At 46.3% G+C, this 27,136-nt stretch overlaps 2 protein-coding genes and 2 non-coding genes across 7 annotated transcripts; all 4 read left to right on the plus strand.

The window, feature by feature from the left end:
• The first annotated feature begins 46 nt into the window (after window positions 1-46).
• Window positions 47-11,596, plus strand: Ddx39b (DExD-box helicase 39B). 3 transcript variants are annotated; one of them, XM_070024179.1, is made up of 11 exons: window positions 47-137; window positions 1,382-1,718; window positions 2,536-2,663; window positions 2,895-2,987; window positions 5,288-5,471; window positions 6,223-6,341; window positions 8,577-8,708; window positions 9,851-9,960; window positions 10,053-10,197; window positions 10,919-11,066; window positions 11,372-11,596. In XM_070024179.1, the coding sequence occupies exons 2-11, from the start codon at window positions 1,508-1,510 to the stop codon at window positions 11,386-11,388; spliced, it is 1,287 nt and encodes a 428-aa protein (XP_069880280.1). In that variant the 5' UTR covers window positions 47-137; window positions 1,382-1,507; the 3' UTR covers window positions 11,389-11,596. The 3 variants fall into 3 exon arrangements, with proteins under 3 accessions (XP_069880280.1, XP_069880279.1, XP_069880281.1); XM_070024178.1 differs by lacking the exon at window positions 47-137 and adding an exon at window positions 574-592; XM_070024180.1 differs by lacking the exon at window positions 47-137 and adding an exon at window positions 590-611.
• On the plus strand, window positions 1,040-1,116 carry LOC138828535 (small nucleolar RNA SNORD83). The gene has a single exon (XR_011372283.1). It is a non-coding gene; the product is annotated as a small nucleolar RNA SNORD83 (small nucleolar RNA).
• Window positions 5,528-5,603, plus strand: LOC138828536 (small nucleolar RNA SNORD83). Its single transcript, XR_011372284.1, has one exon. It is a non-coding gene; the product is annotated as a small nucleolar RNA SNORD83 (small nucleolar RNA).
• A 7,747-nt stretch (window positions 11,597-19,343) lies between the features above and the next one.
• Window positions 19,344-26,593, plus strand: LOC138828256 (patr class I histocompatibility antigen, A-2 alpha chain-like). Of its 2 annotated transcripts, XM_070024183.1 has the most exons (7): window positions 19,347-19,580; window positions 19,878-20,147; window positions 20,524-20,799; window positions 21,290-21,565; window positions 21,694-21,789; window positions 24,331-24,376; window positions 24,742-26,593. In XM_070024183.1, exons 1-7 carry the CDS (start codon window positions 19,502-19,504, stop codon window positions 24,767-24,769), a joined length of 1,071 nt encoding a protein of 356 aa, XP_069880284.1. In that variant the 5' UTR covers window positions 19,347-19,501; the 3' UTR covers window positions 24,770-26,593. The 2 variants fall into 2 exon arrangements, with proteins under 2 accessions (XP_069880285.1, XP_069880284.1); XM_070024184.1 differs by lacking the exon at window positions 21,694-21,789 and having other exon boundaries at window positions 19,344-19,580.
• Window positions 26,594-27,136: the final 543 nt, after the last annotated feature.

A 27,136-nucleotide genomic window follows, 5' to 3' on the forward strand; every position in this document is an offset into this window, starting at 1 on the left:
CCGCACCCTGCGCCTGCGCTCTGACTTCCAAGAAGGCGGGAGGACGGGGGGGATAGAGGAAAGCCTGGAACCGGAAGTGGAGGAAGGTTCTCTCTTTCGATCGAGTTGCCGCCGCCATACACGCTCGCCCTGCAAAGGTAAGCTTTGGCCTTCATTAGAATCCGCCTCCATCTGCTCTTCTCCCAGGTCACCCTGCTATAAAGGTTCCCGATACCTCTTCCACAGTCGATGGTCTGGTTGCTAAGGCCTAGTTGGGTTGTTATTTCCACTGATTTCACTCTTTGCGAGAGCAAAAGCTTTTGGGGTGAGGTAGGGAGGGAAAGGGGGGCCCAATCCAAGATGGTGGCTCGGGCGCCATTGTGTTCCCTTTGCTCCCTATTTCTTCATTGGGTCCCTCGGCTACTTGAGGTCCCTGCGACCTCGAGAGGCGGTGCTAGGCGTCCCCTGGTCTTTGGCATTTGTGGAGGGCGGGGCTTTTCTCGCCTTCACTCTTGGCCTTGTCTCGGCGGGTGATGGGATAGAGTGCATTTGGGCCCAGCTGGACAGTTCTCAGATGGACTTTGCCGGCATTTGGATGGATTTCTCAACGCGTGTGAGTGCTTCTCAGAAAGGTATCTGAGTAGTAGAAAGAGTGGCGTTGAGGCCACTTGGTAAACATTGTTAAGCTGAAGCGGGGGTACCGAAGGAAGAAGGGGGGGTCTCCTCCTTTCGTACTGTGGCTACTAAAATGTGTTCATTTTTAAAGAGCTGAGGACTAAACCCAGGGCCTCGCCCCATAGGCAAGCCCGGTATCTCTGAGCTCGTCCCAGCTCGTTTTTGTTTTTTGCTTCTGAGCCATTCTCTTACTCCCAGCTCCTCATTGTTAATTACATGCGACTGTTCAGTTTGTATCTGAAACCGAGTGTCGTTATCTTCTTCACGCTGGCCCTCTAACTCATTTTCCAGTCTGGATTACAGACAGGCTTGAACCGCCACACCTGGCACACAGGTGTTTCTTAAAACAGTGGAAGGGTACTGGGGAGTGGGGAGGTAAATAGCAGCCACATGATGTTTCATTGTGAGAAGTGAGCGCTTTGCGCAATGCTGACCTTAATCTATCACCCTTGACTGATGGCTGCTTCGTTAGGGATTGATACCTTATAAACCCATCTCCTGTCTCAACTGGTTCCTGCTAGTATGACTCTAAATCTTTTTTAGGAACCCTATCTCTTGAGACCACTCTTCTCATTTAAAAAATATATATATTTGCTGTTCACTTTTGTCATTTGCATTTCCAGTACGGGAGATATAGTTTAGGGGCATCATGAATAATGGGGGGGCAAAAAGCGTTGGTAAATGTATGCTTGTGACGGGTTAAATTTTTTGGTCTTTTGTCCTACAGCTCTTCGATTGGAAACTAGTACCTTCTCTTTTCCTTTCTCAAGCCCTTCCCCCTCCCCTGGTTTTCACATTTTTCTGGGAGAATTTCTACAGAGACCTCTCCCATTATCCCCTTGCTGGCATAATAATGGCAGAGAACGATGTGGACAATGAGCTCTTGGACTATGAAGAGGATGAGGTGGAGACCGCAGCTGGGGGAGATGGGGCTGAAGCCCCTGCCAAGAAAGATGTCAAGGGCTCTTATGTCTCCATCCACAGCTCTGGCTTTCGAGACTTCTTGCTCAAGCCAGAGTTGCTCCGAGCCATTGTCGACTGTGGCTTTGAGCATCCATCTGAAGGTACGTTTTCTGTTGAGCATAGACTGCTTATTAGGCACTTTAGGGATATTTTTTAAAAGTGTGTCTGGTTCCTCAAGTGGTAAAGCTTTTTTATTTACAGTAGGTACTTAACAAAGACATTTAGGAAAGAACAAAAAAGGGAAGTACCAAAAATCTTAATAGAAAAGGCTTATGGCTTGTCTTTCATGATAGCATAAAAGTGCTAGTGATCCAAAATGATTTGGAGAGCGGCCATTTGTTCTTGTGCCTGGCTTTTCTTGTTCACCTTGTTTTAAATTTTTGTCATTTTGCCTGTTACAAGTTTTCAGAAAGGGTCTGATTGGACTTTCAGACTCCCTTTTTGGGGCCAGACCAATTCTGGTCTCTGGGAACCACAATGTCTGGTCTAACTATGGCTGGTTTGGGAGTCAGGTACCGAGTTCTTCATTTTGTTTAAGGTTGCAAAGTTATGTGACCCAAAGCACAGCAACCTAAGTAGGAGAAATGGCCTGTGGCAGGCATTCAAATGTTATGGATTGTTACAATTTAAGAAAAACTAAAGACAGCCAGAAGCACTGAAGGTGAGCTTTTGGTAGGCGCACAAGAGGGTTCTTAGCACTACTGGGGAGGCCTGGATATGGAGGAGGCAAGAGTTAAAAGGAACTAGGAGGGTCTGATTTGGGGATAAATATGATTGAGGGGGCATAGAGAGGAAGGATCTGAAAGTTGGCAAGAATCAGGTAAATACTTAGAAAATTGAGTGGGAAGAAAGCATTATGAAGTACCTGGAGACTGATCTAATTTACCTTTTTGTCTTGTTTTTTGCATTTTGTTTTAGTTCAGCATGAGTGCATCCCTCAAGCCATTCTGGGAATGGATGTCCTGTGCCAGGCCAAATCAGGCATGGGAAAGACAGCAGTGTTTGTGTTGGCCACACTGCAACAGTTGGAACCAGTTACTGGACAGGTATATTTTGGGAGAGTGCTGGGGAAAGTATTTTGGTTACAGTTGAGAGTCATGAGCTCTTCTTATTCAGGTGACCTCTGTCAACTTTAACAACCAAGGGGAATGTTCTGTGAGAGTGGGCATAATGATTTAAGTCTCAGACTGAAGTAATTTATGATCTGCCAGGGATGCTTTTGTGACATTTCTCCAGAGGCATATACTTACAGTTTGTTTATCTTTGTCCTTCTCTAGGTGTCTGTGCTGGTGATGTGTCATACTAGGGAGTTGGCTTTTCAGATAAGCAAGGAATATGAGCGCTTCTCTAAATACATGCCCAATGTCAAGGTAAGCCTAGTAAAGATACATGGGAAAACAGCTTGGGGACTTGTAGTTCCACAGTCTCCATCTCCCATTAGGATTGAACACTAATGTCCCAGTGTATATGTAATTGACAGAAAGTTTCTGTAGACTTTGGTACAGGAGATTTTACTAAAACGTAGGTATGGTTTATTTAGATTTGTGTTTTGTGTTACACTCTCAAGCTTATTGTATATTTCATTTGGGGAAACTTTAGTTTTCTTTGGTTTTATGTAGTGCAAACAAAGCTTATAGCATAAAATTCATGATTGAGCTCTGGATTGGATATCTAGAGTTGACAACAGTACTGATCTGACTTGTTTTCTGTTGTATAACCTTTGGTGTTTGTGGTGTGTCCCTCATACCAGTAGCTTCATCATTTAGAAACTGGTTGGAAATACAGATTATTGGGGTCCTATCCCAGACCTACTGAGTATAAAACATTCTAGCAGGATCCCTATGTGGTTGGAGGTTGGAAAACACTATTGTATATAACTTAGCCTGGTTAGAATGAAGAATGATACTTAGTGTACATTTCCCATGTATTTATTGCTTTTTTTTTTCCCCTTGAGAAATGATTTAGTAGGTGAGATCTGAGGATCGTTTAAACCTAACCTATGCAGGAAAGCCTGTGAGATTTTTCATCTTCACTCAATCACCAAAAAACTGAAAGTGGAGGTGTGGCTGAAGTGGTAATATACTTGAGACTTGAGCACAAAAACTGAGGAATAGTGCCCAGGCCCTGAGCCCCAAAGCCCCAGGTCCAGCACAAAAATAAGTAAAAAGTAAACCAAGAATTATAAGTACATTTACTTTCCTTCTGCTCAAAAATTTGTTAGAGAGACTGAGTTAGTTTTACAGAATGGCCTATTCTGGATTTGTCTGGTTACTTTTGTTTAGTTCTTCCCTCCTTTATTGTGTGTGTGTATGGGTTGTGGGGCTTGAACTCTGGGCTTGGGCACTGTCCCTTAGCTCTTCAGCTCAAGGCAAGTGCTCTACCACTTGAGCCACAGTGCCACTTCTGGTTTTCTGGTGGTTTATTGGAGATAAGACTTTCCTGCCTGGGCTGGCTTTGAACAACAATCCTCAGATCTCAGCCTAGCTAGGATTATAGGCATGAGCCACTGACACCCGGTTTTTTTTTAACCAGTGTGAAAGTTGAGCCCAAGATTTCATGCATTCAAGGCAAGTTTTCTACCTCTCAAGCCATTCTCTTACCTTTATAAGTTTTTTTTTTTTTTTTTTTTTCACTATTTTATGCCAGTGGGGCTTGAATTCAGACCCTGGGTGCTGTCCTGAATTTGTGCTCAAGGCTAGCGCTCTACCACTTGAACCATAGCACCACTTCTGAATTTTTTGGTAGTTAACTGGACATGAGAGTCACAAACTTAGCTGCTCAAGCTGGTTTTGAACTTTGATCCTCTGATGTCAGCCTCCTGAGTAGTATTACAGACATAAGCCACATACACTTGATTTTGTTCTTAAGATTAAAATCTGGCTAATTGCCTGGGATAGCCTTGAATTCAAGATCCTCTTGGTTCTACATCCCCCAATAACTAGGACTACAGGTGTATTACTATATCCCACTTTTTGCTATTGCTTGTAAACTAAACTTTGTTTTTTGGTCAATCGTGGGGCTTGAACTCTGGGCCTGGGCACTGTCCCTCAGCTCTTCAAGGCTAGCACTCTACCTCTTGAACCACAGCGCCACTTCCGGCTTCTTCTGTTTATGTGGTGCTGAGGAGTTGAACCCAGGGACTCATGCATGCAAGACAAACAGTCTACCTTCCCGGCCCGTAAACTAAACTATTTGAAAGTTTTTTTGTTTGTTTCTGTTTTAGCTGGTCCTGGGGCTTGAACTCTGCCTGGGTGCTGTCCCTGAGCTGCTTTTGCTCTGGGCCTGAGCGCTGTCTCTCAGCTCTTCAGCTCAAGGCGAGTGCTCTACCACTAGAGCTACAGCGCCACTTTTCAGTTTTCGAGTGATTTATTGGAGATAAGAGGCTCATGGACTGGCTTTGAGCATGATCCTCAGATCTCAGCCTTCTGAGTAGCTAGGATTACAGATTAGGGGTAGTATCCTGTCTTCATTAATCTTGTAACACTGAGCAAGTCACTTGTTTCATAGCCTCAATGTTTAAGAGAAGCACATAAAAATTTTAGATTAGGTGATCTCTAAAGTTCCTTTTAATTCTAAAAGTTCCTAATAATTGGTTTAGACCAAACTGAAAGAATAAGTGCTGTAGGGTAGTTGGAATCTTTCCTTTCTGAGACTTTCCATGTCCTGGCAGGTTGCAGTGTTTTTTGGTGGTCTGTCTATCAAGAAGGATGAAGAGGTGCTGAAGAAGAACTGCCCGCATATCGTCGTGGGGACTCCTGGCCGTATCTTAGCCCTGGCTCGAAATAAAAGCCTCAACCTCAAACACATTAAACACTTCATCTTGGATGAGTGTGATAAGATGCTTGAACAGCTCGGTGAGTTGTAGATAGTGCAGGGATGTGACTAGTGGTCTGGGAACTTTTTCTTTGGAGCCAAATGATGTTTGTTTGATAATGGAGCACTTAGTGCAAAGACGACTCTTAATCTATCACCCATGACTGATGGCTCAGTTCTCAGACTGTCTTTGTTACCCCATTTCCCAGGCTGAGTATTGATGAACCCTTGGTCTTGAATGTTTAGAATACAAGTCCTACAATTGAGCTACAACATATCCAGCTCTGTAATGGTCGTTGGCAGATATTCTTTGAGGCCCAAAGTTCAAGCCCCACAACAGACAAGAAAAGAGCTAGAACCTGATCCCAAGTCTTTTATTATTCTACATCTATTTTCATTATGCTTTATTTGATTTTTTTTTTTTTCAGTCATGGGGCTTGAATTCTGGGCCTGGGCACTGTCCCTGAGCTTTTTCACTGAAGGCTAGTGCACTACAATGCCACTTGGGGTTTTCTGGTGGTTTAATGGAGATAAGAGTCTCATGGACTTCCCTGCCTGGGCTGACTTTGAACTGCAATCCTCAGATCTCAGCTTCCTGAGTAGCTATGATTATAGGCATGAGCCGCCGGCACCTGGTTTTATTTGATTTTTATACTTACTGGAGAAAATAGAGGACTAAGGTGAAATGATGCCTTGTTTATACATTCCCAGTGGTCATCACCTCTCTGGGAAGTGTGACCTTTGTTAAATGCACAAGTGTTTATTTTCTTCTGTAATTTCTTACTCTTATAGACATGCGTCGGGATGTCCAGGAAATATTTCGCATGACCCCCCATGAGAAGCAGGTCATGATGTTCAGTGCTACCTTGAGCAAAGAGATCCGGCCAGTCTGCCGAAAGTTCATGCAAGATGTAAATACCCTTCTACCTTCTCTCCCTCCACTCCCCGCCCGCTGCCTCCTCCCCTTCCTCGCCCTCTTCCTCCAGACTCCCTTGTCCTTCAAGCATCAAGAAGGGAGCTCATGCCCATTTGGGAGCAATGACTCCTTGAAGATACACACAGAGTCAGAGACAGCTAGTGTTAGGGTCTGCGCGGGTGCCAGGGAAAATCCGGAAGACTTGGTCGGGTTAACGTGAGAGCGGGTAGTGTTCGACATTTTTTTAATCCCAAGATTTTTTGAACCTCTTCTCCTTTTTGGGGGAGGGCAGAATTTTCTGCCCTACCACCCACCCATCATACATAACCCCATACAGCCACGCACCCTCAAGGTGGCATTGAGCATACAGCTGGAGTCTTCTCACCAAAACTACCTCCCAGAAGCAGGAGAGCAAGAGAGGGACAGTCAGATGGCAGGGCATGTCCAAAAGAAGAGCAAACGGCACAAGTGAATCTGCCCCCCTCCCCACCTCTAGGGGTGGGGGCCTTTGGCACCTCAATCCCCATCCCCTACTCCTTCCTGCCCGAACGTCCTTACACCCATCGGAACCTCGGTTGATGTGAGCCGGCAGCAGAGAAAGCACCGTGGCACGACGAGAGAATTCAGATGGCACCAAGCGGTGGATGGCCGCAGCAGAAGCCGCAGGAAACCTGACCAGGAAGCTGAGGACCAAACCAGCCTTTTTTTTTTTTTTCTTTTTCTTTTTTTCTTTCTTTTTTCTTTTTTTGTCACTCCCGGTTTTTTGGTTTTTGTTTTTTTGGTTTTTGTTTTAGTTTTTTTTGTTTTTTTTTGTTTTTTGTTTTTTCTGATCCTAACGTGCTTTGCCCCATCTTCCCCCCCCATATGTGTTCGGGGAGGTGTGTCATGAATGGGGTGGTAGATTTTTTTTCCTTCTAAAAAGTCCTTTTTTAATGCTCAGGAAAGGGTTCTGGGAAGGTAAAGTGGGGAGCTCCACTTGGATGTAACCAGGTGGGTGTTAGGGTTGGGGCTGGTGGAGCCCATTGAATGAGCAGTGGAGTGTGTTCCTGCCCTCCCTGCGGTGCTCCTTCCCTTGGGATACCTTTCTCTTGGATTATACTTGGGGCTAAGATTAGATTTGAAGGAGGCTGTGAAACAAAGCCTGCTTTGCTTGCTTGCCTTCCTTCAGATAATGGGCTTTTTTCCCCCCTACACTACATACACATTTTGTTCCCTGGTTCTTTGTTAACTGTCCCCTGAAATAGTATGGAGAATGCTAGGAAACTTTGCCTTTGGAGTTGCCTTGTGTCCCATTTTTGTCTTTCGTGCTATTTTCCTCCCCTTCAAGGGTTGAATGTGGGTTCCCCACTTCCCTATATTTTAAAAATTAATGCCTGTTACGCTATTTGTGTTTTAGGATTAGATACTTTCCTTGAAACCTGTAGGTGGTTTGACTCAGTTCTAAGACCAGTCTCATCTAAAACTTCCCTACTGGTCCAAGGGCAAGTTGTTCTCATCTTGAGCAATTTTTGCTTCCCTTGAAATAGTTCTTATTTACTTTTGAGACAGGGTCTTGCAATGTAACCCAAGCTGACCTCAAGCTCTGTAATTGTTGATCCTTCTGCCTCAGCCTCCTGAGTGCTGGGATTACAGGACTGCACTTCCATGCCTGACTTATAAATGGTATATTCATCATGTCCATTGCAACATTCTGATCTTAAAACTATCCGTTTAGCTAATGGGTGTCTAATGCTAATTTCTAATAAGATTTTTATAGTTAAGAGAAAAATCAAAAAGAGCAAGCCTTGTCTTTTTCTCCATGTTCTCAAAACCTGCTCTGAAGGAGTTACTCTGACCTTGAGTCACTGTTACCTGTCATTACCCAGATGTTCTGATGGTGTTCTCCACTTGAACACCATCTCCCCTTGTTTTCTTTCCACCACCTCTATTTGAGGATGTAATAGCATCCTGCCATTGTGTGGTTTCACTGTTGTTACTTTGCAAAGTTGCTTTTGTCCCTGACAGTTCAGTTGAGGGGTAGTCTTAAAACTCAACTGATAGGAAAGAAATTAGATCTAATGTGAAAGAGACCAAAGTAAAACGGGTATTTTTGGTGGTGGGGTGTGGTTTTCGAACTTTACTCTTCTCCCCATCCCCTCATGGGGTGTATTGGAGATCAACTTCCTCCGCCCCCCCAGGTTTAACCCCCCCACTCTGCCCTCCCGTTCCCCACCCCCTTCCTCCCCCTCAGCCAATGGAGATCTTCGTGGATGATGAGACGAAGTTGACGCTGCATGGATTGCAGCAGTACTACGTGAAACTGAAGGACAACGAGAAGAACCGGAAGCTCTTTGACCTTTTAGATGTCCTTGAGTTCAACCAGGTCAGTCATTTAAGGTCAGGTAGGGGGATGAGCATTGGATACATCTCCAGCTGTAGAGATGTGCAGAGATGAAGACTGTATTAAGTAGCCTTTTATTGAGGGAGCTGCATATCTGATAGGGAATATGATGGAGAGATTCTCTTTAAACGAGTATGTAAATAACTTAAGTACTGAGCAAGGTAAGCTGCTTTTCAGTTCCATGACCAATAAGTATAGATAACTCAGTAAAAGCTCACATAAGCTAGAAGTCAGTGCTTCACATTTAACCTTAGTTATTCAGGCTGAGACCAGATGATGATGAAGGTTCAAAGTCAGCTTGTGCAGAGTCCGTGAGCCTCCCATCACCATTTTAAAAAAATGTAGGACTGGCAATGAAGCTCAAGTGGTAAAGTGCCACCTGTGAGCAAACAAGCCCAAGCAAGAGCTTGAGCCCATGAGTTTAAGCCATAGTATTGCACACATAACCAAAGACCGCATACCAGGTGACGGTGCTCATGCATGTAAACCTAGCTACTCAGGATTCTAAGATCTGATGATCGTAGTTCAAAGCCATCCAAGTGGAAAAGTCCTCTTGAGACTTAACTACTCAAAAACCAGAAGTGGAGCTGTGGCACAAAGGTGGAGCACTAGCCATGAGCAAAAAGAGTTCAAGGACAGCTCCCAGGCCCTGAGTTTAAGCCCTAAAGAAAAAAAGATCTCAAGTAAAATAAACCTCAGAATACTTCGTAAATTTGTATGAATGCTGAGCTATTTTGAGCATTTAAGGTTCTTAAATCTATATTTCTTGTGCATAACTGAAAAGTAATCTGTTTACCAAGTGCACTGTATGCACTAAAACTACTTTGTAGAATTAGATCCCTTAGGTTCAGTGTTTTGCCAAACAATGAGGTAGCCTCATCCTTGCTTCTTAAAATGTCTGCAAGTGTGAGTTACTATTCTCATGCCACCTCAGAGAGAGGTCAGCTCTGCAGAAGTCAGAGCTGAGAGAATAGAAGGCTATTGAGAGCAGAAAAGAATGGTATGATAGAAGATAAAAGGGACTAGGAACGATTCTTTAGAAGAGTGAAATTTCCTAAAATTCGTCTCCCATATATTCTGCTAAACACCATGGACCCACATCCCTGTACACCACCCCCACCTAGGTGGTAATCTTTGTGAAGTCTGTGCAACGGTGCATCGCCCTGGCCCAGCTTCTGGTGGAGCAGAATTTCCCAGCCATTGCCATCCACCGTGGCATGCCCCAGGAAGAGAGGTGAGTTGGAGTTGGGCAAGGGTTTTATGTTGGAAGAATTAAGGACCACAGAGAAAAGAATCTCAACATTTTTCTGACTTGTTTCCCCAAAGGCTTTCTCGGTATCAGCAGTTTAAGGATTTTCAACGGCGAATTCTTGTGGCCACCAACCTGTTTGGTCGAGGCATGGACATTGAGCGGGTGAACATCGCCTTCAACTATGACATGCCTGAGGATTCTGACACATACCTGCATCGGGTAGGTCCTCACCCAAGAGGATCTTCATTCCCATGTCCTTTTTCCAGTATCTGTGTGCCTTACATCTTTCTCCCCCCTTTTTTTTTGGCCCTTCTTGGGCCTTGGACTCGGCCTGGGCTCTGTCCCTGAGCCTCTGTGCTCAAGGCTAGAGCTCTGCCACTTGAGCAACAGCACCACTTCTGGCTTTTTTCTTTTCTTTTTTTTTTGTCAGTCATGGGGCTTGAACTCTGGGCCTGAGCGCTGTCCCTCAGCTCTTCAGCTCAAGGCAAGCGCTCTACCACTTGAGCTATAGCACTACTTCCAGTTTTCTGGTGGTTTATTGGAGAAAAGAGTTTAACAGACTTTCCTGCTCGGGCTGGCTTGGAACCATGATCCTCAGATCTCAGCCTCCTGAGTAGCTAGGATTACAGGCATGAGCCACCGGTGCCCTGCTGGCTTTTTCTTTCTTTCTTTCTTTTCTTTTCTTTTTTCTTTTTTTAACCAGCCTGAGGCTTGAACTCAGGGCCTGGGTTCTGTCCCTGAGCTTCTTTTGCTCAAGGCTAGCTACTCTACCACTTTGAGCCGCAACACCACTTCCGACTTTTTCTGTTTATGTGGTACTGAGGAATCAAATCCAGGGCTTCATGCATGCTATGCAATCACTCCATCACTAAGCCACATTCCCAGTCCTGTCTTCCCTTTTTGGGGATCTTCCAGTCTGACCTTTTTGGTTTTTTTTCAGGTGGCGAGAGCAGGCCGGTTTGGCACCAAGGGCTTAGCCATCACATTTGTGTCAGATGAGAATGATGCCAAGATTCTCAATGATGTGCAGGACCGCTTTGAGGTCAATATTAGTGAGCTGCCTGATGAGATAGACATCTCCTCCTACAGTGAGTATTGACCTCATGAATCTGGCTCTTTGCATCTATAGATAGTTTGTGTATTTGTCTTATATCCCTATGTAGATAGTGGGCACCGCACCTAATGCATAATGGCTATTGAGCCACTTCTTGTCCCTGGTCTTCAATGAATGTTAGGATGTTTTTTGACATCCATTGGGGTCCCTTCTATCATCAAATGATTACTTTTCTTCACTACTGAATCTCTTCTGAACCCTCGGGCAATACAAAAAACATATATGTTTTATGTCGATTCATTTTCTGTGCCTTATTCTAACTGCTGGTATCCTTTGTAGTTGAACAGACACGGTAGAGAACTCACCCATTCTGGAATTGGATAGTCTTCAGGAGAGGACACCAGGAGTAGGGGTGGAGACACTACTGCCACCTGCCCCCGACAGCCCCCCCATCCCTACCCTGAGGCTTCTTCCTTTTGCATCACTATCACTCCTAAACCTGTTCTGATTTATCAGGATTTTTTTTAACAAAACTAAAAATGAAACACAAATGTGTCTCTGGAATCTGTAAGCGTTCTTCCTTTATTGTGTCTATGCTGAGGTTATTTGGGGCTTGATTACAGATAAACTTGGGAGAGAGGGGACTATGCTGGGGGTGTGGCCATGGTGGGATGTGGTACTAAGCTACAGAAGCCAGGTCTTCTCAGCCCTTACTACTTTCCTAGCTAATGCTTAGTTTTCCATGGAGGTGTCATGTACATTATTTTGGTGGCCTAAGAGGCTGAACTATTGCTGGAATGGCTCTGGGGATAAAGAAGGGTGAGCCGGGAAAGTGGCTCAGTGGTAGAGTGCTTGCCTTGCATGCATGAGGCCCTAGGTTTGATTCCTCAGCACCACGTAAGCAGAAAAGGCCAGAAGTGGTGCTGTGGCTCAAGTGGTAGAGCACTAGCCTTGAGCTGAAGAGCTCAGGGACAGAGTTCAGGCCCCACAACTGACCAAAAAAAAAAGGTGAGCATTGTTTCCTGCGTTTGAGGGTGAAGAGGGCCCTGGTAGGTTTAGCTATCACCCAGGTTTTCTCACTGTGGCCTTGTCTACTTCTTAACCTTCTGGTTTTGAGTGCCAGGACCTAGGCCTCTGGTGCCCCCATTTGCCCTTTCAGTAGGTTCTGGTACAGCTCCAGCTACTGCTCCAGCAGTTCCTCAGCTTGGGCCAGGTCAGCTCTGTGGTGGGGCTGTCCCTCGGTGGGGAGCAATTGAGGATATGGGCCTGACACCCTTGAACAGCTATTGTCTGGCGAATGTTTCCTTTAAGACCACACTCGGATTGATGAAGATGGCCTCTACTATGAAAAGTCTTAAGAAGTAGGCATGTACATCTCCTTGAAGTTAGTGCCTTTCAGACTTGGGGCTGTGAAATGAAGCTTAAGCCCTCATTAGCTGCCTTGTTTAATTTTACAAAAACAAAAAGAATCCTTATAAAAGTTTACTGGGGGAGGTTTTTCTCAATTCTTAGTGATATTATGTGTAACTCATTTGAATCAATGTATCTCACATGTAAGGTATCCAAACTTGTTACAGGCATGAAACTATCCAGTATAGTTAAACAACCACAACAGATGTTGCAGCTGAACTAGCCATGTCTGTAAATGAAAGGCAAGATCAGGCGCAAATAAGATTTCTGCCTGACCATCCAAATGATAATCATTCCTGGAAAAGTAAACTTTTCAGTTATCTGAGTTACTGTTTATCAAGTTTTGTTGATAATATTGATTTAAATGAGGTTTCAAGCTTGTCCGTCAGGTGCTCTACCACTCAAGCCACCCCTCCAGGCTGGTCAGTTGGGAGATGTCTTTTCCCTGATCTGATTTCAAACAGTAACCTGCAGGATTTCAGCCTTCTAAGAATTATAAGTTTGAACCACTGGTGTCTGTTCTAGTCCCCAGTAATTTACAGTATTTTAATTACTGAAACAGATGTAAGTTTGAATTTTTATTTCATCGGTGAGAATAAGGTATTGGGCTTTGGATCAGTAGAAATCTGTTGAAGCTGTGAATCATAATCCTGAAAATGAAGTAATGAAGACAAATATGCATAAACAAGATTACCTAGATTAATGTGACTAGGCAAGCACAAGCACTCTACCATTGAGCTACAACATAATTTGAACAATTAACCAAAAAAAAAGTTGGTAGAGTATGATCCTTGTGCAGAGAAAACCCAAGAGTGGGAGACTGCGTTCAAGCCCGAGTACTAGGGCACACTTGCATACAATTCCAGGAAAATGGAGAGGAATGTTGGGCAAATAAGGTCATAATCAACGTACATATATGGAAATGGAACTAGGTAATAGGATGGATGGGATTGGAGATAGGGGAGAATGATAGAAGGGATGATACTGATCAAGGTGCACTGTACTCATAAATTGACATGTTGAAACATGTTTGTACTTTAAAGACAATAAAAATTAAGCCAGGCTGGGTGCTGTAATCCTAGCTACTCAGGAGGCTGAGATCTGAGAATCAAGGTTCAAAGCCAGCTCAGATAGGAAAGTCCATGAGACTCTTCAATTAAGCACTGGAAAACTGGAAATGGCCCTGTGGCTCAAGTGGTAGAGTACTTGCCGTGAGCTGAAGATCTCAGGGACAACACCCAGGCTCAGAGTTGAAGCCCCATGACTGACAAAAAGTAATTTAAAAAAAATTTTCAGCTGGGTACCAGTGGCTCATGCCATAATCCCAGCACTATTCAGGAGGCTAAGTTGTGAGTATCACAAAAGCCAGCCAGGGCAGGAAAATCTGAGACATATTTCCAATTTACCACCGGTAAACAGGAGTGATATTGTGGCTCAAAGTGGTAGAGTGCTAGCCTTGAGGAAAAAAATCTCAGCATCTAGGCCCTTGACTTCCAGCCCACTAACTTAAGAAGAAAAAATTCCAATTTTTTGTAAAGCTCCTTGGTATTCAGATGAACTATCCAGGGATATAAAGTTAGTTTTCTCTATATGGAATAATGAATGTTAAGAAACCTTGAAGCTGGGGCTGGGAAGGTGGCTCAGTGGTAGAGCACTTGCCTTGCATGCCTGAGGCCCTGGGTTTGATTCCTCAGCACAACATAGCAAAATGAAAAAAGCCGGAAGTGGTGCTGTGGCTCAAGTGGTAGAGTGCTAGCCTTAAGCTGAAGGGACAGCGCCCAGGCCCAGAGTTCAGGCCCTACAACCTTGAAGCTGGGTGTCAGTGGCTCATGGCTGTAATCCTAGCTACTCAGGAGATCTGAGGATTGTAGTTCAAAGCCAGACCCTGCAGGAAAGTCTTTGACACTCTTTTTTTTTTTTTTTTTTTTTTTTTTGGGGGGGGGGGGGTGTCCAGTCGTGGGCCTGAACTCTGGGCCTGGGCACTGTCCCTCAGCTCTTCAGCTCAAGGCTAGTACTCTACCACTTGAGCCACAGCGCTACTTCTGGCATTTTTCTTTTTGCTTATGTGGTGCCGAGGAATTCGAACCCAGGGCCTTGAGCATGCAAGGCAAGCGCTCTACCACTGAGCCACCTTCCCAGCCCGTCTTTGACACTCTTATCTCCAGTAAACCACCAGAACCAACCAGAAGTGGCGCTGTGGCTCAAGTGGCAGAGCACTCGCCTTGAGCTGAAGAGCTCAGGGACATTGCCCAGGCCCAGAGTTCAAGCCCACAACTGACAAAACAACAACAACAACAAAAAAAATGATACTGCCAGCAGCAGGATGCCTCAATGTCAGTAACAGTAACAGGACCATACTCCAACATGGCATAGGAAATAAGTTCAGATCATCCTTTTTAAATTTTTATACTATTAATCTTGCTTTGTGTTTTCAGAAATGTCTACAGTCTTAATGTAGCTCAAAGGACTTTAGATTATGTTTATTATTTATTTAGTTTTGTTGGTCATGAGGCTTGAACTCGACCTAGGTGCTCTACCACTTGAGCCACAGTGCCATTTTTGATTTTCTGGTGGTTAATTGGAGATTAGAGTCTCACAGACTTTCCTGCCAAGTCTGGCTTTGAATCTCAATCCTCAGATCTCAGCCTCCTGAGTAGTTAGGATTACAGGTATGAGCACCTTGTTTGAAGCTGTCCCTGAGCTTTTTGCTCAAGGCTAGTGCTCTACCACTTAAGCCACAGCACCACTTCCAGCCTTTTTTTTTTTTTTTTTGTAATTTATTGGAGTCATGGGTTGGGAATTTAGCTCACTGGTAGAGAATTTACCTGGCAAGTTCAAGGCCCAGGGTTCAGTCCTCACCTCAGAAAAAACATTGTTGGGTGCTAATGACTCTCGCCTATAATCCTACCTACTCAGGAAGCTGAGATCTGAGGATCATGATTCAAAGCCAGCCCAGGCAGAAAAGTATGTAAAACTCTCATCTCCAATAAACTACTCAGAGAAAGCTGAAAGTTGTTGGGCACATGGGCAGCAAAGATGGCGCTGAGAGGGAGTTGAGTGGGCAGAGCCTGATTTGTTTACATTCAGTGGTAAACAGCTTAGTAGAAGCTTAGGTGCATGATAGGGTGTGACCTTTACAGTGATTGGTTGGTTCCTTTTCCTCCCCTCCCATGCCAGGAGGCCTTTTACTTTAAAAAGTGCTTGCTATGTGCTAATAAACGAGTTCCTGCTTGACTTGACTCCACACTGTGTCTTATTGTTTTCAGGGCTAAGGGAAGCTGGGTAACTGGCAAGGGGCTCACTTACCTTTCCTCCGGCCCCTGTCTGCCTTCTGCGGGACAGAGGAAGACCCTACAGAAAGTGACACTGTGATTCAAGTGGTAGAGCACTAGCCTTGAGCAAAAAGAAACTCAGGAGGACTGGGAAGGTGACTCAATGGTAGACTTCCTGCATTGCATGCATGAGGCCCTGAGTTCGATTCTACAGCACCACATAAGCAGAAAAAGCTGGAAGTAGTGCTGTGGCTCAATTTGGCAGAGTACTAGCCTTGAGCTGAAGAGCTGAGGGACAGCACCCAGGCCTAGAGTTCAGGCCCCGTGACCAGCCCCCCAAAAAAGAAAAACTCAAGGACAATGCCTGAGTTCAAGCCCAGGGCCTGTAAAGAAAAAACAAAATGTCTAATGGACTTTCCTGCCCGGGCTGGCTTCAAACCATAAGCCTCAAATCTCAGCCTCTTGAGTAGCTAGGATTTCAGGCCTGATCCATTGGTACCTGGCTCTCTACTCTTTCTCTTTTGAACTCTGCCTGGGCACCGTCCCTGAGCTTCTTTTGCTCAAGGCAAGCACTCTACCCATGAGCCACAGTGCCACTTTTGGCTTTTATGAGTTTATTGGAGATAGGAGTCTCACAGACTTTCTTGCCTCCAAACTGATCCTCAGATCTCAGCCTCCTCAGTAGTTAGGATTACAGGCATGAGCCACTGGTGTTTGGCTCTAGCATCTCATTCTTAGGATACATATTTATTGTTCTAATTGGTTTATGGGTATTCAGTTATCATAATTCATATTGCAATCCCTTCTATTAAGCAGCTATTGAAAGTCACATTAATTCAAATAGTCTAGGGCATAGTATAACTTCATATACATTTTATAAAGTTGCTCTTAATTTTATGGTCTCTTGTGATCTTGATCATGCAGAAAAGATGAAGAACTAAAAGTAACATTTCAGAAAGGAACACAATAGGGGTAACTAGTCAAATTGGTCTCCATTTGGAGATAAAATACAGGTCTAGTAGCTGCTTAGAAAGTGAAATTAGAGAAATTACCCCTCTGTGGCATTAGAGAATGTATGCCTGTGTTTGAGATCCACTCACAAAAAAGCATTGTCTGAGCAGGGAGCTGGTGGCTCATGCCTGTAATCCTAGCTACTCAGGAGGCTGAGATCTGAGGATCGCAGTTCAAAGCCAACCCGGGCAGGGGAGACTGTGAGACTCCTATCTCCAATAAACCACCAGAAAACCGGAAGTGGCGCTGTAGCTCAAGTGGTAGAGCGCTCGCCTTGAGCTGAAGAGCTGAGGGACAGAGCCCAGGCCCAGAGTTCAAGCCCCACAACCAAAAAAAAAAAAAAAAAAAAAAAACATTGTCTGACCATCTAGATTTAGTATAACAGGGTTAAAATAGAGAGGAATAGCAAAAGACTCCAATTCTTCTATTTTATACATAGCTATAACTGTTCATCTGTTCCTGATTTACTGAGACCTTTCTTAAGTATATTGCATATAGGAAAACATGAAGTATACAGTTTACTGTGATTATGCTGGATTATACTGGATTCAAGAATTCATTGGTGAGCTGGGTGCTGGTGGCTCACATCTGTAATCCTAGCTACTCAGAAGGCTGAGATATGAAGATCAAGGTTCAAAGCCAGCCTAGGCAGGAAAGTCTGTGAGTCTCTTATCTCCAATAAGAAAATTGCAAGTGGCACTGCGGTCATTGGTGGGACCAACAGTGGTTTCCAGAGGAGAAGGGGAAGGGCTACAGTATTTTACCACATGGAAGTTGTTTTTGTTCCTGGGGCTTGAATGCTGGGCAAGGGCCCTGTCTCTGAGCTCTTCAGCTCAAGGCTAGCACTCTACCACTTGAGCCACGATGCCACTTCCGGTTTTCTGAGTGGTTTATTGGAGATGAATCTCATAGACTTTTCCGGCCTGGGCTGGCTTTGAACCTCAATCCTCAGATCTCAGCCTCCTAAACAGCTAGACTACAGGCATGAGCCACCGGCACCTGGCAGTAATTTCTTAAACTCAAGGCTATAAGATGGTGTGTGTATGTGTGTGTGCAAGTACTGGCTTGAACTCAGTGCCTTGCACTATTGCTTGGCATTTCTGCTCAAGGCTGGCACTCTTATGCCACATCTCCAGTTCTGGCTTAGTTTTTCCTCTATTTTTGCCAGTCTTGGAACTTGAATTCAGGGTCTGGGTGCCGTCCTTGAGCTTCTTTTGCTACAAGCCTATCACTCCACTGCTTGAACCACAGCTCCACTTCCAGCTATGTTGTTAGTTTACTGAAAATAAGAGTCTTGTTGGGGTTGGGAAGGTGGCTCAGCAGTAGAGTGCTTGCCATGTATGCATGAGGCCCTGGGTTCGATTCCTCAGCACCACATAAGCAAAAAGAAAAAAGCCAGAAGTGGCGCTGTAGCTCAAGTGGTAGAGCACTAGCCTTGAGCTGAAGAGCTGAGGGTCAGCACCCAGGCCCAGAGTTCAGGCCCCACGACTGGACCCAAAAACAAACAATAAAAAAAAAAAGAGTCTTGTGGGCTCCCCCATGGTATAACCCCTGCCCTGTTTTCACTGTATTTGATGTTGGTATAATTTGTGGAGGGGAAGGAAAAAAACAAATTGCTTAAATAGGGATACAGGTAGACCCATTGCACCAATGAGATGTACAAGATGTTATGGTGAAAATGAACTTTACAACTTTGGCGTGTGGGTGGTGGGGAGATGGGAAGGGGAAACAAAGGAGGAGGTTACAATGCTTGATAAGAAATGTACTCATTGGGCTGGGAAGGTGGCTCAGTGGTAGAGCCCTTGCCTTGCAAGCATGAGGCCCTGGGTTCAATTCCTCAGTACCACATAAGCAAAAAGAAAAAAGCCGGAAGTGGCGCTGTGGCTCAAGTGGTAGAGCGCTAGCCTTGAGCTGAAGAGCTGAGGGACAGTGCCCAGGCCCAGAGTTCAGGCCCCATGACCGGACCCAAAAAAAAAAAAAAAAGAAATGTACTCATTATCTTGCCCATGTAATTGTAACCCCTCTGTACAGTACTTTCACAACAAAAGCTAAATAAAAATTTAAAAAAAATAAAAAAGAAATGCACTCACTGGGCTGGGAAGGTAGCTCAGCGGTAGAGTGCTTGCCTTGTATGCATGAGGCCCTGGGTTCGATTCCTCAGCACCACATAAGCAAAAAGAAAAAAGCCGGAAGTGGTGCTGTAGCTCAAGTGGTAGAGCGCTAGCCTTGAGCTGAAGAGCTGAGGGACAGTGCCCAGGCCCAGAGTTCAGGCCCACAACTGGACAAAAAAAAAGAAAAAAGAAAAAAGAAAGCTTAGCTTAGGGACAATGCCTGGGTCCTGAGTTTAAGCCCCAGGATTTGGGGGGCGGGGAGGGTTTGAAATCTTTGCTGCTCTTTCTGATTATAAACAGAAAGGAGAGTGTTTCTTACATCTCTCTGTTGGTTGTTAAGTATGTTTTCTCTATGCTGAAAGAGAAACAAACTCTAGTCCCTCTACTGGGTTCCCAGCTAACTCTCTGATGTCAAACCCCTAACGGAGGGTGCTTTCTTCTAAAGACAAAGAGAACGCTGTCCAAGAAGCACTGGGTCAGAGCAAAGTCCCAGGTCCTGAGCTTGGGTGGCACTCAGGGACTTGGGGCAGAGGGTGATTATCAGGAATGCGGAAGCCCAGGGCTGGGGACTTCTTCAGCTGGTAGCTCACTACACATTGCCACGGTTCTAAGATACAAAGCCCCCCACGGACCTGCAGGGACTCGGATTTCCACAAATCTCAAAGATGGGCATAATGCCCATCTTTTCCCTCCTGTTGCTACTCTGGGGGGGCCTGGCCCCGAAGCAGACCTGGGCATACCTGGGTGAGTAGGGTGGGGAGACGAAGGACCCAGCTGGGAAGGGCCCCAGGGGTCCCCGCGATGGTGTGGGGCCCGGAAACGGAGCTCCACGGGTCGCCATTTGGGCTATAGTCTGTCCTGACTTCCCCCCAAGTTTTCCACACCTCTCTTTCCTCTCCTACTCATAACCCTTCTTGTCCACCTTCCTTTTCCATCTCCTGAACCCTGCGACCCCGTCCTTCTCTGCGGGTCGCATCAACCTGGGAACCCGGGAGTATGTGGCGTGCGGGGCGCTGCGGGGCTCAGCGCTGCCGCCCGCAGGCTTCCACTCCTTGAAGTACTTGGACACCGCGGTGTCCCGGCCCGGCCGCGCGGACCCACGCTTCATCACCATTGGCTACGTGGACGACACCCCGTTCGCGCGCTACGACAGCGAAGCCCCCAGCCCGAAGATGGAGCCGCGGGCGCCGTGGGTGGAGCCGGCGGGGACCCAGCATTGGGAGCAGCAGACGCAGTACTGCAAAGCCAATGCGCAGACCTTCCGGATTCAGCTGCGGACCCTGCTGGGCTACTACAACCAGAGCCGGGACCGTGAGTGAGCCAGGGCCCGGGTGGGCGGCCACCTCCCCACGCCCAGCCCCAGTCCGGGCTCCACCGCTAGGCCCGGGGCTTTGATGCCCCCGGGGGGAGGGGTAACGGCGAGAAATCCGATCCAGTTTAATTTTCAGTTTAACAGGAAATCACATGTTTTGGGGCAGGGGCGGGGCTAGTCCACGGGGGCGTGGCTGGACCTCCGGGGCGTGGCGGGGCTGATCCTCGGGGGCGTGGCTGGACCTCCGGGGCGTGGCGGGGCTGATCCTCGGGGGCGGGGCCAGGGGCGGGGCTGATCCTCGGGGGCGGGGCGGGAGCGGGGCGGATCCTCAGGGGCGGGGCCAGGGGCGGGGCTGATCCTCGGGGGCGGGGCCAGGCTCTCACACCTACCAGAGGATCTGCGGCTGCGAGGTGGGGCCCGACGGACGCTTCCTTCGGGGTTACCGAAGCGATGCCTACGATGGCGAGGATTTCATCTCTTTGAACGAAGACCTGAACACCTGGACCGCTTCGGACACCGTGGCTCAGATCACCCGGCGCAAGTGGGAGGCAACAGGTGAAGCAGAACAAGAGAGAGCCTACCTGGAGAAGGAGTGCGTGAAGAGGCTCCTGAGATACCTGGAGAATGGGAAGGAGGCGCTAAAGCGCGCAGGTATGAGGGGCCACAGGGCAACTCTTCTGTCTTGCCCTGGGGAAGAGGCTCCTGTGTCTGGGATAGAGCTGGAATCCTGCCTGCCCCTCTCTTCCATGGGAACAAAGAAGAAACACTTGGGTTTTCAGATCCAGTGCCAGAGAATGACTTAAGCAAAGGCTGTCTCTCCTCTCGGGATGAGCGCCAGTGGCTCACACCTGTAATCCTAGCTACTCAGGAGATTGAGATCTGAGAATAGAAATTCAAAGCTGAATTTCTCAGGGACCACTATGTCAGAATCAGGAGTACCTGCTCTCCTGGTCAAAAACATTGAGTCTTTTACCTTGGATTGGCTCACCCTGACTCCAGAACTTTTCTTGGATTTGATTAGCTCACATGCCCATGTGTTCTGCATTCATACCCCTGTTCCATTCTCAGGAGAGTCACTTGAGTGGTGCTGGAGTGGCTCAGGAAATGCAACTTTCCTGAATTTACCATCACTTCCTCTCAGATCCCCCAGAGACAAATGTGACACACCACCCCACCTCTGACCATGAGGTTACCCTGAAATGCTGGGCTCGGGGCTTCTACCCTTCGGAGATCACTCTGATCTGGCAACGGGATGGGGAAGACCAGACCCAGGAAATGGAGCTTGTGGAGACCAGACCTGCAGGAGATGGAACCTTCCAGAAGTGGGCAGCTATAGTGGTGCCTTCTGGGGAGGAGCAGAGATACACATGCTATGTGCAGCATGAGGGACTGCCTGAGCCCCTCAGCCTGACATGGGGTAAGCAGGGGGACTGGGCACAGAGCACATGTGTGCTCAGAGACAGCAGGAGTTGTTACAAAGATCCTCATTAGAGTCAGAGCTGAGAGAAGGGGGACAGGACTTTTCACTTTCTCTTCTCTCCCTAGAATCACCTCCTAAGTACAAATTCCCCATCACAGAAATTGTCCTTGTCTTGGTTCTCTTTGGATGTGTAGTGGCTGCTGCACTGTGGAGGAAGAAAGGTAGGGATGGGAAAGGATCTTTATTCATTTTGTTCATGGGTGTGCATGCATGCAGGGTGTGTGTGTGTGTGTGTGTGTGTGTGTTCGTGTGTTCTTGTCCTGGAGTTTGAACTCAGGGTCTGAGCACTATCCTTTAGCATTTTTGTTCCAGGCTAGCATTCTACCACTTAAGTCACAGCTCCACTTTGATTTTTTTTTTTTTTTTTTTTTTTTTTGTCAGTTGTGGGGCCTAAACTCTGGGTCTGGGCGCTGTCCCTCAGCTCTTCAGCTCAAGGCTAGTGCTCTACCTCTTGTGCCACAGCACCACTTCCAGCTTTTTCCGTTTATGTGGTGCTAAGGAATTGAACCCAGGGCCTCATGCATGCAAGGCAAGCACTCTACCACCAAGCCAACCTCCCAGCCCCTCCACTTTGATTTTTTTTGGTGGCTAATGGGAGATAAGAGTCTCATAGACTTTCCTGCCTGGATTGGCTTTGAACTGTGGTTCTCAGCTGTCCTCTTCAGTAGCTAGAATATAAGCATGATCCACTAGCTCTTGGCCTTTAGTTTTATTCTTTTTTTTTTTTGATCAGTCATGGGGCTTGAACTCTGGGCCTGGGCCCTGTCCCTCAGCTCTTTAGCACATGGTAGGTAAGCACTCTACCACTTGAGCCACAATGCCACTTCTGGTTTTCTTTTTCTTTTTTTTTTGTTTTTGGTCCAGTCGTGGGGCCTGAACTCTGGGCCTGGGTGCTGTCCTTCAGCTCTTCAGCTCAAGGCTAGGACTCTACCACTTGAGCCACAGCGCCACTTCCGGGTTTTTTCTTTTTGCTTATGTGGTGCTGAGGAATCAAACCCAGGGCCTCAGGCATGCAAGGCAAGCGCTCTACCACTGAGCCACCTTCCCAGCCCGCCACTTCTGTTTTTCTGATGGTTAATTGGAGATAAGAGTCTCATGGACTTGGGGCTGGGAAGGTGGCTCAGTGGTAGAGCGCTTGCCTTGCATGCTCGAGGCCCTGGGTTCGATTCCTCAGCACCACATAAGCAAAAAGAAAAAAGCCGGAAAGTGGCGCTATGGCTCAAGTGGTAGAGCGCTAGCCTTGAGCTGAAGAGTTGAGGGACAGCGCCCAGGCCCAGAGTTCAGGCCCCACGACCGGACCCAAAAAAAAAAAAAAAAAAAAAAGAGTCTCATGGACTTTCCTGCCCAGGCTGGCTTTGAACTATGATCCTTAGATCTCAGCTGCCTAAGTAGCTAGGATTACAGGTGTGAGCCACAGATACCTGGCTAGGTTTTTTTTTTTTTTGGTGGGGGGGGGGAAGATCTGGTCGTGGGGCCTGAACTCTGGGCCTGGGCGCTGTCCCTCAGCTCATCAGGTCAAGGCTAGCGCTCTACCACTTGAGCCACAGTGCCACTTCCAGCTTTTTTCTTTTTCTTTTGCTTATGTGGTGCTGAGGAATCGAACCCAGGGGCCTCATGCATGCAAGGCAAGCACTCTACCACTGAGCCACCTTCCCAGCCCCACACCTGGCTAGTTTTATTCTTCCCCTTTTAAATGTGAACTCTGGCCAGGTACTGGTGGCTTATGTCTATGGTCTCAGGTATTGCAGAGGCTGAGATCTGAGGATTGAAGTGTGAAGCCAGCATATGCAAACAAACCTACCAGTCTTTAATTAGCAAAAAAGCTGGAAATGGAGTAGAGAACTAGCTGTGAGCAGGAAAAAGCTGAAGATCATCACTGGGCCCTGAGTTCAAGTCCCAGTACTTGAACACAGACACACCAGACACACATCTATACACACAAAGTGAGTTCTGCCTCATTAATGGAAGGATCATCCACAGATACACAAGCTTCTCAGCCCGGGGCCCTCTGTCTGACACTGGAAAGAAAATTGAAAGTTAAGGATAAATATGTCAACTTGATGGTGGCAGGCTTCGATTCTTAGAAGAGAGGCAGGAGAATAGGTCCCTGCTAAGGAGAGACCTTCAGAAGAACATTTGGTTCAATCCCTGCACATTTCCCTTCCTCCTGCCTTCTCATTCTGGGCCTGTCACAGTTCTGGAAATTTCTCCAGAGCTCATGGTTTGTCACAGAATTTTTTTTTTCCCTTGAAGGCAAAAAAATAAAAATAAAAAGTTGGGCACTTGGTGGCTCATACCTGTAATTCTAGCTACTTAGGAGGTTGAGATTTGAGGACTGCAGTTGGAAGCCAGCCCAGACAGGAAAGTCCTTGAGACTGGTATTTCCAATTAACTACCAAAAATCCTGAAGTAGAGCTGTGGCTCAAGTGGTAGAGTGTTAGCTTTGAGTACAAAAGCTCAGGGACAGTACCCACACCCTGAGTTCAAAGCCTCAGACCAGCACGCACACGTGCATGCATGTGTGCACATGCACACATACAAGAAGGAGCTACATTCAGGATTCAAATCAAATCAGTATGGGCAGGTACATTGAGACTTGTGGGTTAGTGTAGATGGGAGCCCCAAGGGTAATCACCCCAGTCCATGCATCTTTTGCCATGGGCTCTGAGCTATGAATATGCTTTATTCTTTTTTTTCCACAGGTGCTAACAGTGTCCAGGACTCTGCTGCATCTCTCATGGGAAGAAGGTAAAACACAGTAGGGCTTGAATTGGGGGCAAAGAAGAGGGGATAGCACCCAGGCCCAGAGTTCAATCCCCATCACACACACACACACACACACACACACACACACACACACACACACACACACACACACACACACACACACACACACACACATTACCTTTAAGTAGTTGTACTCAGGAGTTGCTGTTTAACAAAGCAGTTTATGAATATAGTGCATATTGATCAATGTCACCCCTTTCAACATTCTCACCCACCTCTCCCAATCCACCCCCTTCCCTAGAACTCTTTTAGTGAGTGATGGATTAGATAGAATGTAGCCATTATAGCACCTGCACTGAATTAGCTCATCCCTCTTTTGTTCCTAGTATTAAAGAGCTGCCTGTGTGGGACTGACACAAGATTAGTGCATGTCTCCGTGGTGATGTGAAGATTACTGGATTCTCTTTCTGCAAAGATGTCTGCATTTCCTGTAGGCATAGTGCGAAGAAGTGGGGAGGCAGGCCCCCCCCCCTTCCTACCAAGGCACTGTCCCCATACTGACCTGCCTCCTCCACAAACTTCTGTTCCTCATAGCTTTATGGTACATTGGGCTATACCATCTGACGCCACACTAAAAGTAAGAATCTAAATGTAAATTTGTTATTGTAAATCCTTAGCATGAGGGTTTGATGAGTTAATTTCAGAAGTTTCTTAAAGCCAGGCCAGTGGCTCTTACCTGTAATCCTAGCTACTCAGGCTGAGATCTGAGAATCCCTGTTTGAAGTCAGCCCATGTAGAAAGTCTGTGATACTTTTATCTCCATTTAATTACGAAAAAGCCAGAAGTGGAGCTGTGATTCAAGTGGCTGATCAATAGCCTTGAGCAAAAAAACTCAGGGACAGCATGCAGGCTCTTAGTTCAAGCACAAAAAGCCATATCAGTATAAAATACTGTCTGAAATGGAACTACCAAGAGAATCATGAGGTTTTTCACTTTATCTGGGAATAAAGGCTTCTTTAAGGAGGAGAGTACTCAGAGAGAGTCTTCCTTTCTTTCTTTCTTTTCTCTTTTTTTTTTTTTTTTTGCCGGTTGTGGGGCTTGAACTCTGGGCCTGGGTGCTGTCCCTAGCTCTTCAGCTCAAGGCCAGCGCCCTAACCACTTGAGCCACAGTGCCACATCTGGTCTTCTGAGTAGTTTATTGGAGATAAGAGTCTCAGGGCCTTTCCTGCCCAGGCTGGCTTTGAATCTTGATCCTCAGATCTCAGCCTCCTAAGTAGCTAGGATTACAGGTGTGAGACACCAGTGCCCAGCTTTTCTTGGTTTTGAAAATCAAAAAGATGGGTCTGGGAAGGTGGCTCAGTGGTAGAGTGCTTGCCTTGCATGCATGAGGCCCTGGGTTCGATTCCTCAGCACCATATAAGCAGAAAAAGCCGGAAGTGGGGCTGTGGCTCAAGTGGTAGAGGACTAGCCTTGAGCTCAAGAACAAGGGACAGCGCCCAGGCCCAGAGTTCAGGCCCCACAACCGACAAAAAAAAATAAATAAAATAAAAATAAAAAAGACCATGTGGAAAGTTATGAAGGACCTGGAAATGTGCCCAGGGGGCAAAGTGGGCCTCCAGGGCTTCTATTTGCTAATTAGGCCTCATCATTGCAAGTCATGACTTTTTTTTAGAACACAGGAAGCAGAAGGGAAAAGAGGCAGAAGAGCAATTGCTTCTGCCCTAGTAGGCGGAAGCACTCAAAAAAATCTGCCTCCACACCTTCCTGTATAAAGAGTTCATGAATAAGCTGGGTGCTTGTGGCTCATTCCTATAATCCTAGCTATTCAGGAGGCTGAGATCTGAAGATTGTAGTTCAAAGCCAGCCCAGACCCGAAAGTTTGTGAGATTGTTATATCTAACTAACCACCAAAAAGCTTGAATGGAGCTGTAGCTGAAGTAGTAGAGCATTAGCCTTCACCAAAAAAAGCTAAGGGGTAGCACCCAGGCCCTGAATTCAAGACCCACAACTAAACAAACAAAAAGGCTCAGGGAGGACTGAGAATGTGGCTTAGTAGTAGAATGTTTGCCCTGTATGCATGAAGCCCTGGGTTTGATTCCTCAGTACCACAAAAACAGAAAAAGCTTGAAGTGGCATTGTGGTTCAAGTTGTACAGTGCTAGCCTTGAGCAAAAGAAGCCCAGACCCTGAGTTCAAGCCCCAAGGACTGGCAACAAGAAAAAAAAAAAGATTTTATAAACAGATCAGAACTCTCAGAAAACATACAGGTTGGAACTTGGAGGTTTGGTAGAGCATCAACCATTAGCAGAAAAAAGCTGGGTGGGAGACCCTGAGTTCAAGCCTCAGTAATGGCCCACATACACAAGAAAATGTGTAGGGAACATCCAACTTTCATCTGACAATCAGAGAAAAATGACAGGCCAGGCACCAATGGCTCACTCCTGTAATCCTAGCTACTCTGGAGGCTGAGATCTGACGATCACAGTTTAAACCCAGCCCAGGCAAGAAAGTCCATGAGATTCTTATCACCAATTAGCCACCAGAAAACCAGAAGTGGTTCTGTGGCCCAAGTGGTAGAACACTTGCCTTGAGCTGAAGAGCACCCAGCCCCAGAATTCAAGCCCCGTGACTGACAAAAAAATAAATAAAATTAAATGACCAAGTGAGCTTTTAAGGTTTATATTGCTTGTATATTCTTTCCCCCAATAAAGTCCTTTTATAGTTATGTGTGTGTATGTGTGTGTGTATATAACAAATAAAAAATGGTGAACATTGCTACACT

Source organism: Dipodomys merriami, unplaced genomic scaffold (assembly GCF_024711535.1).
Source record: "Dipodomys merriami isolate MVZ:Mamm:240054 unplaced genomic scaffold, mDipMer1.0.p SCAF_16, whole genome shotgun sequence".
NCBI classification, from domain to species: Eukaryota; Metazoa; Chordata; class Mammalia; order Rodentia; family Heteromyidae; genus Dipodomys; species Dipodomys merriami.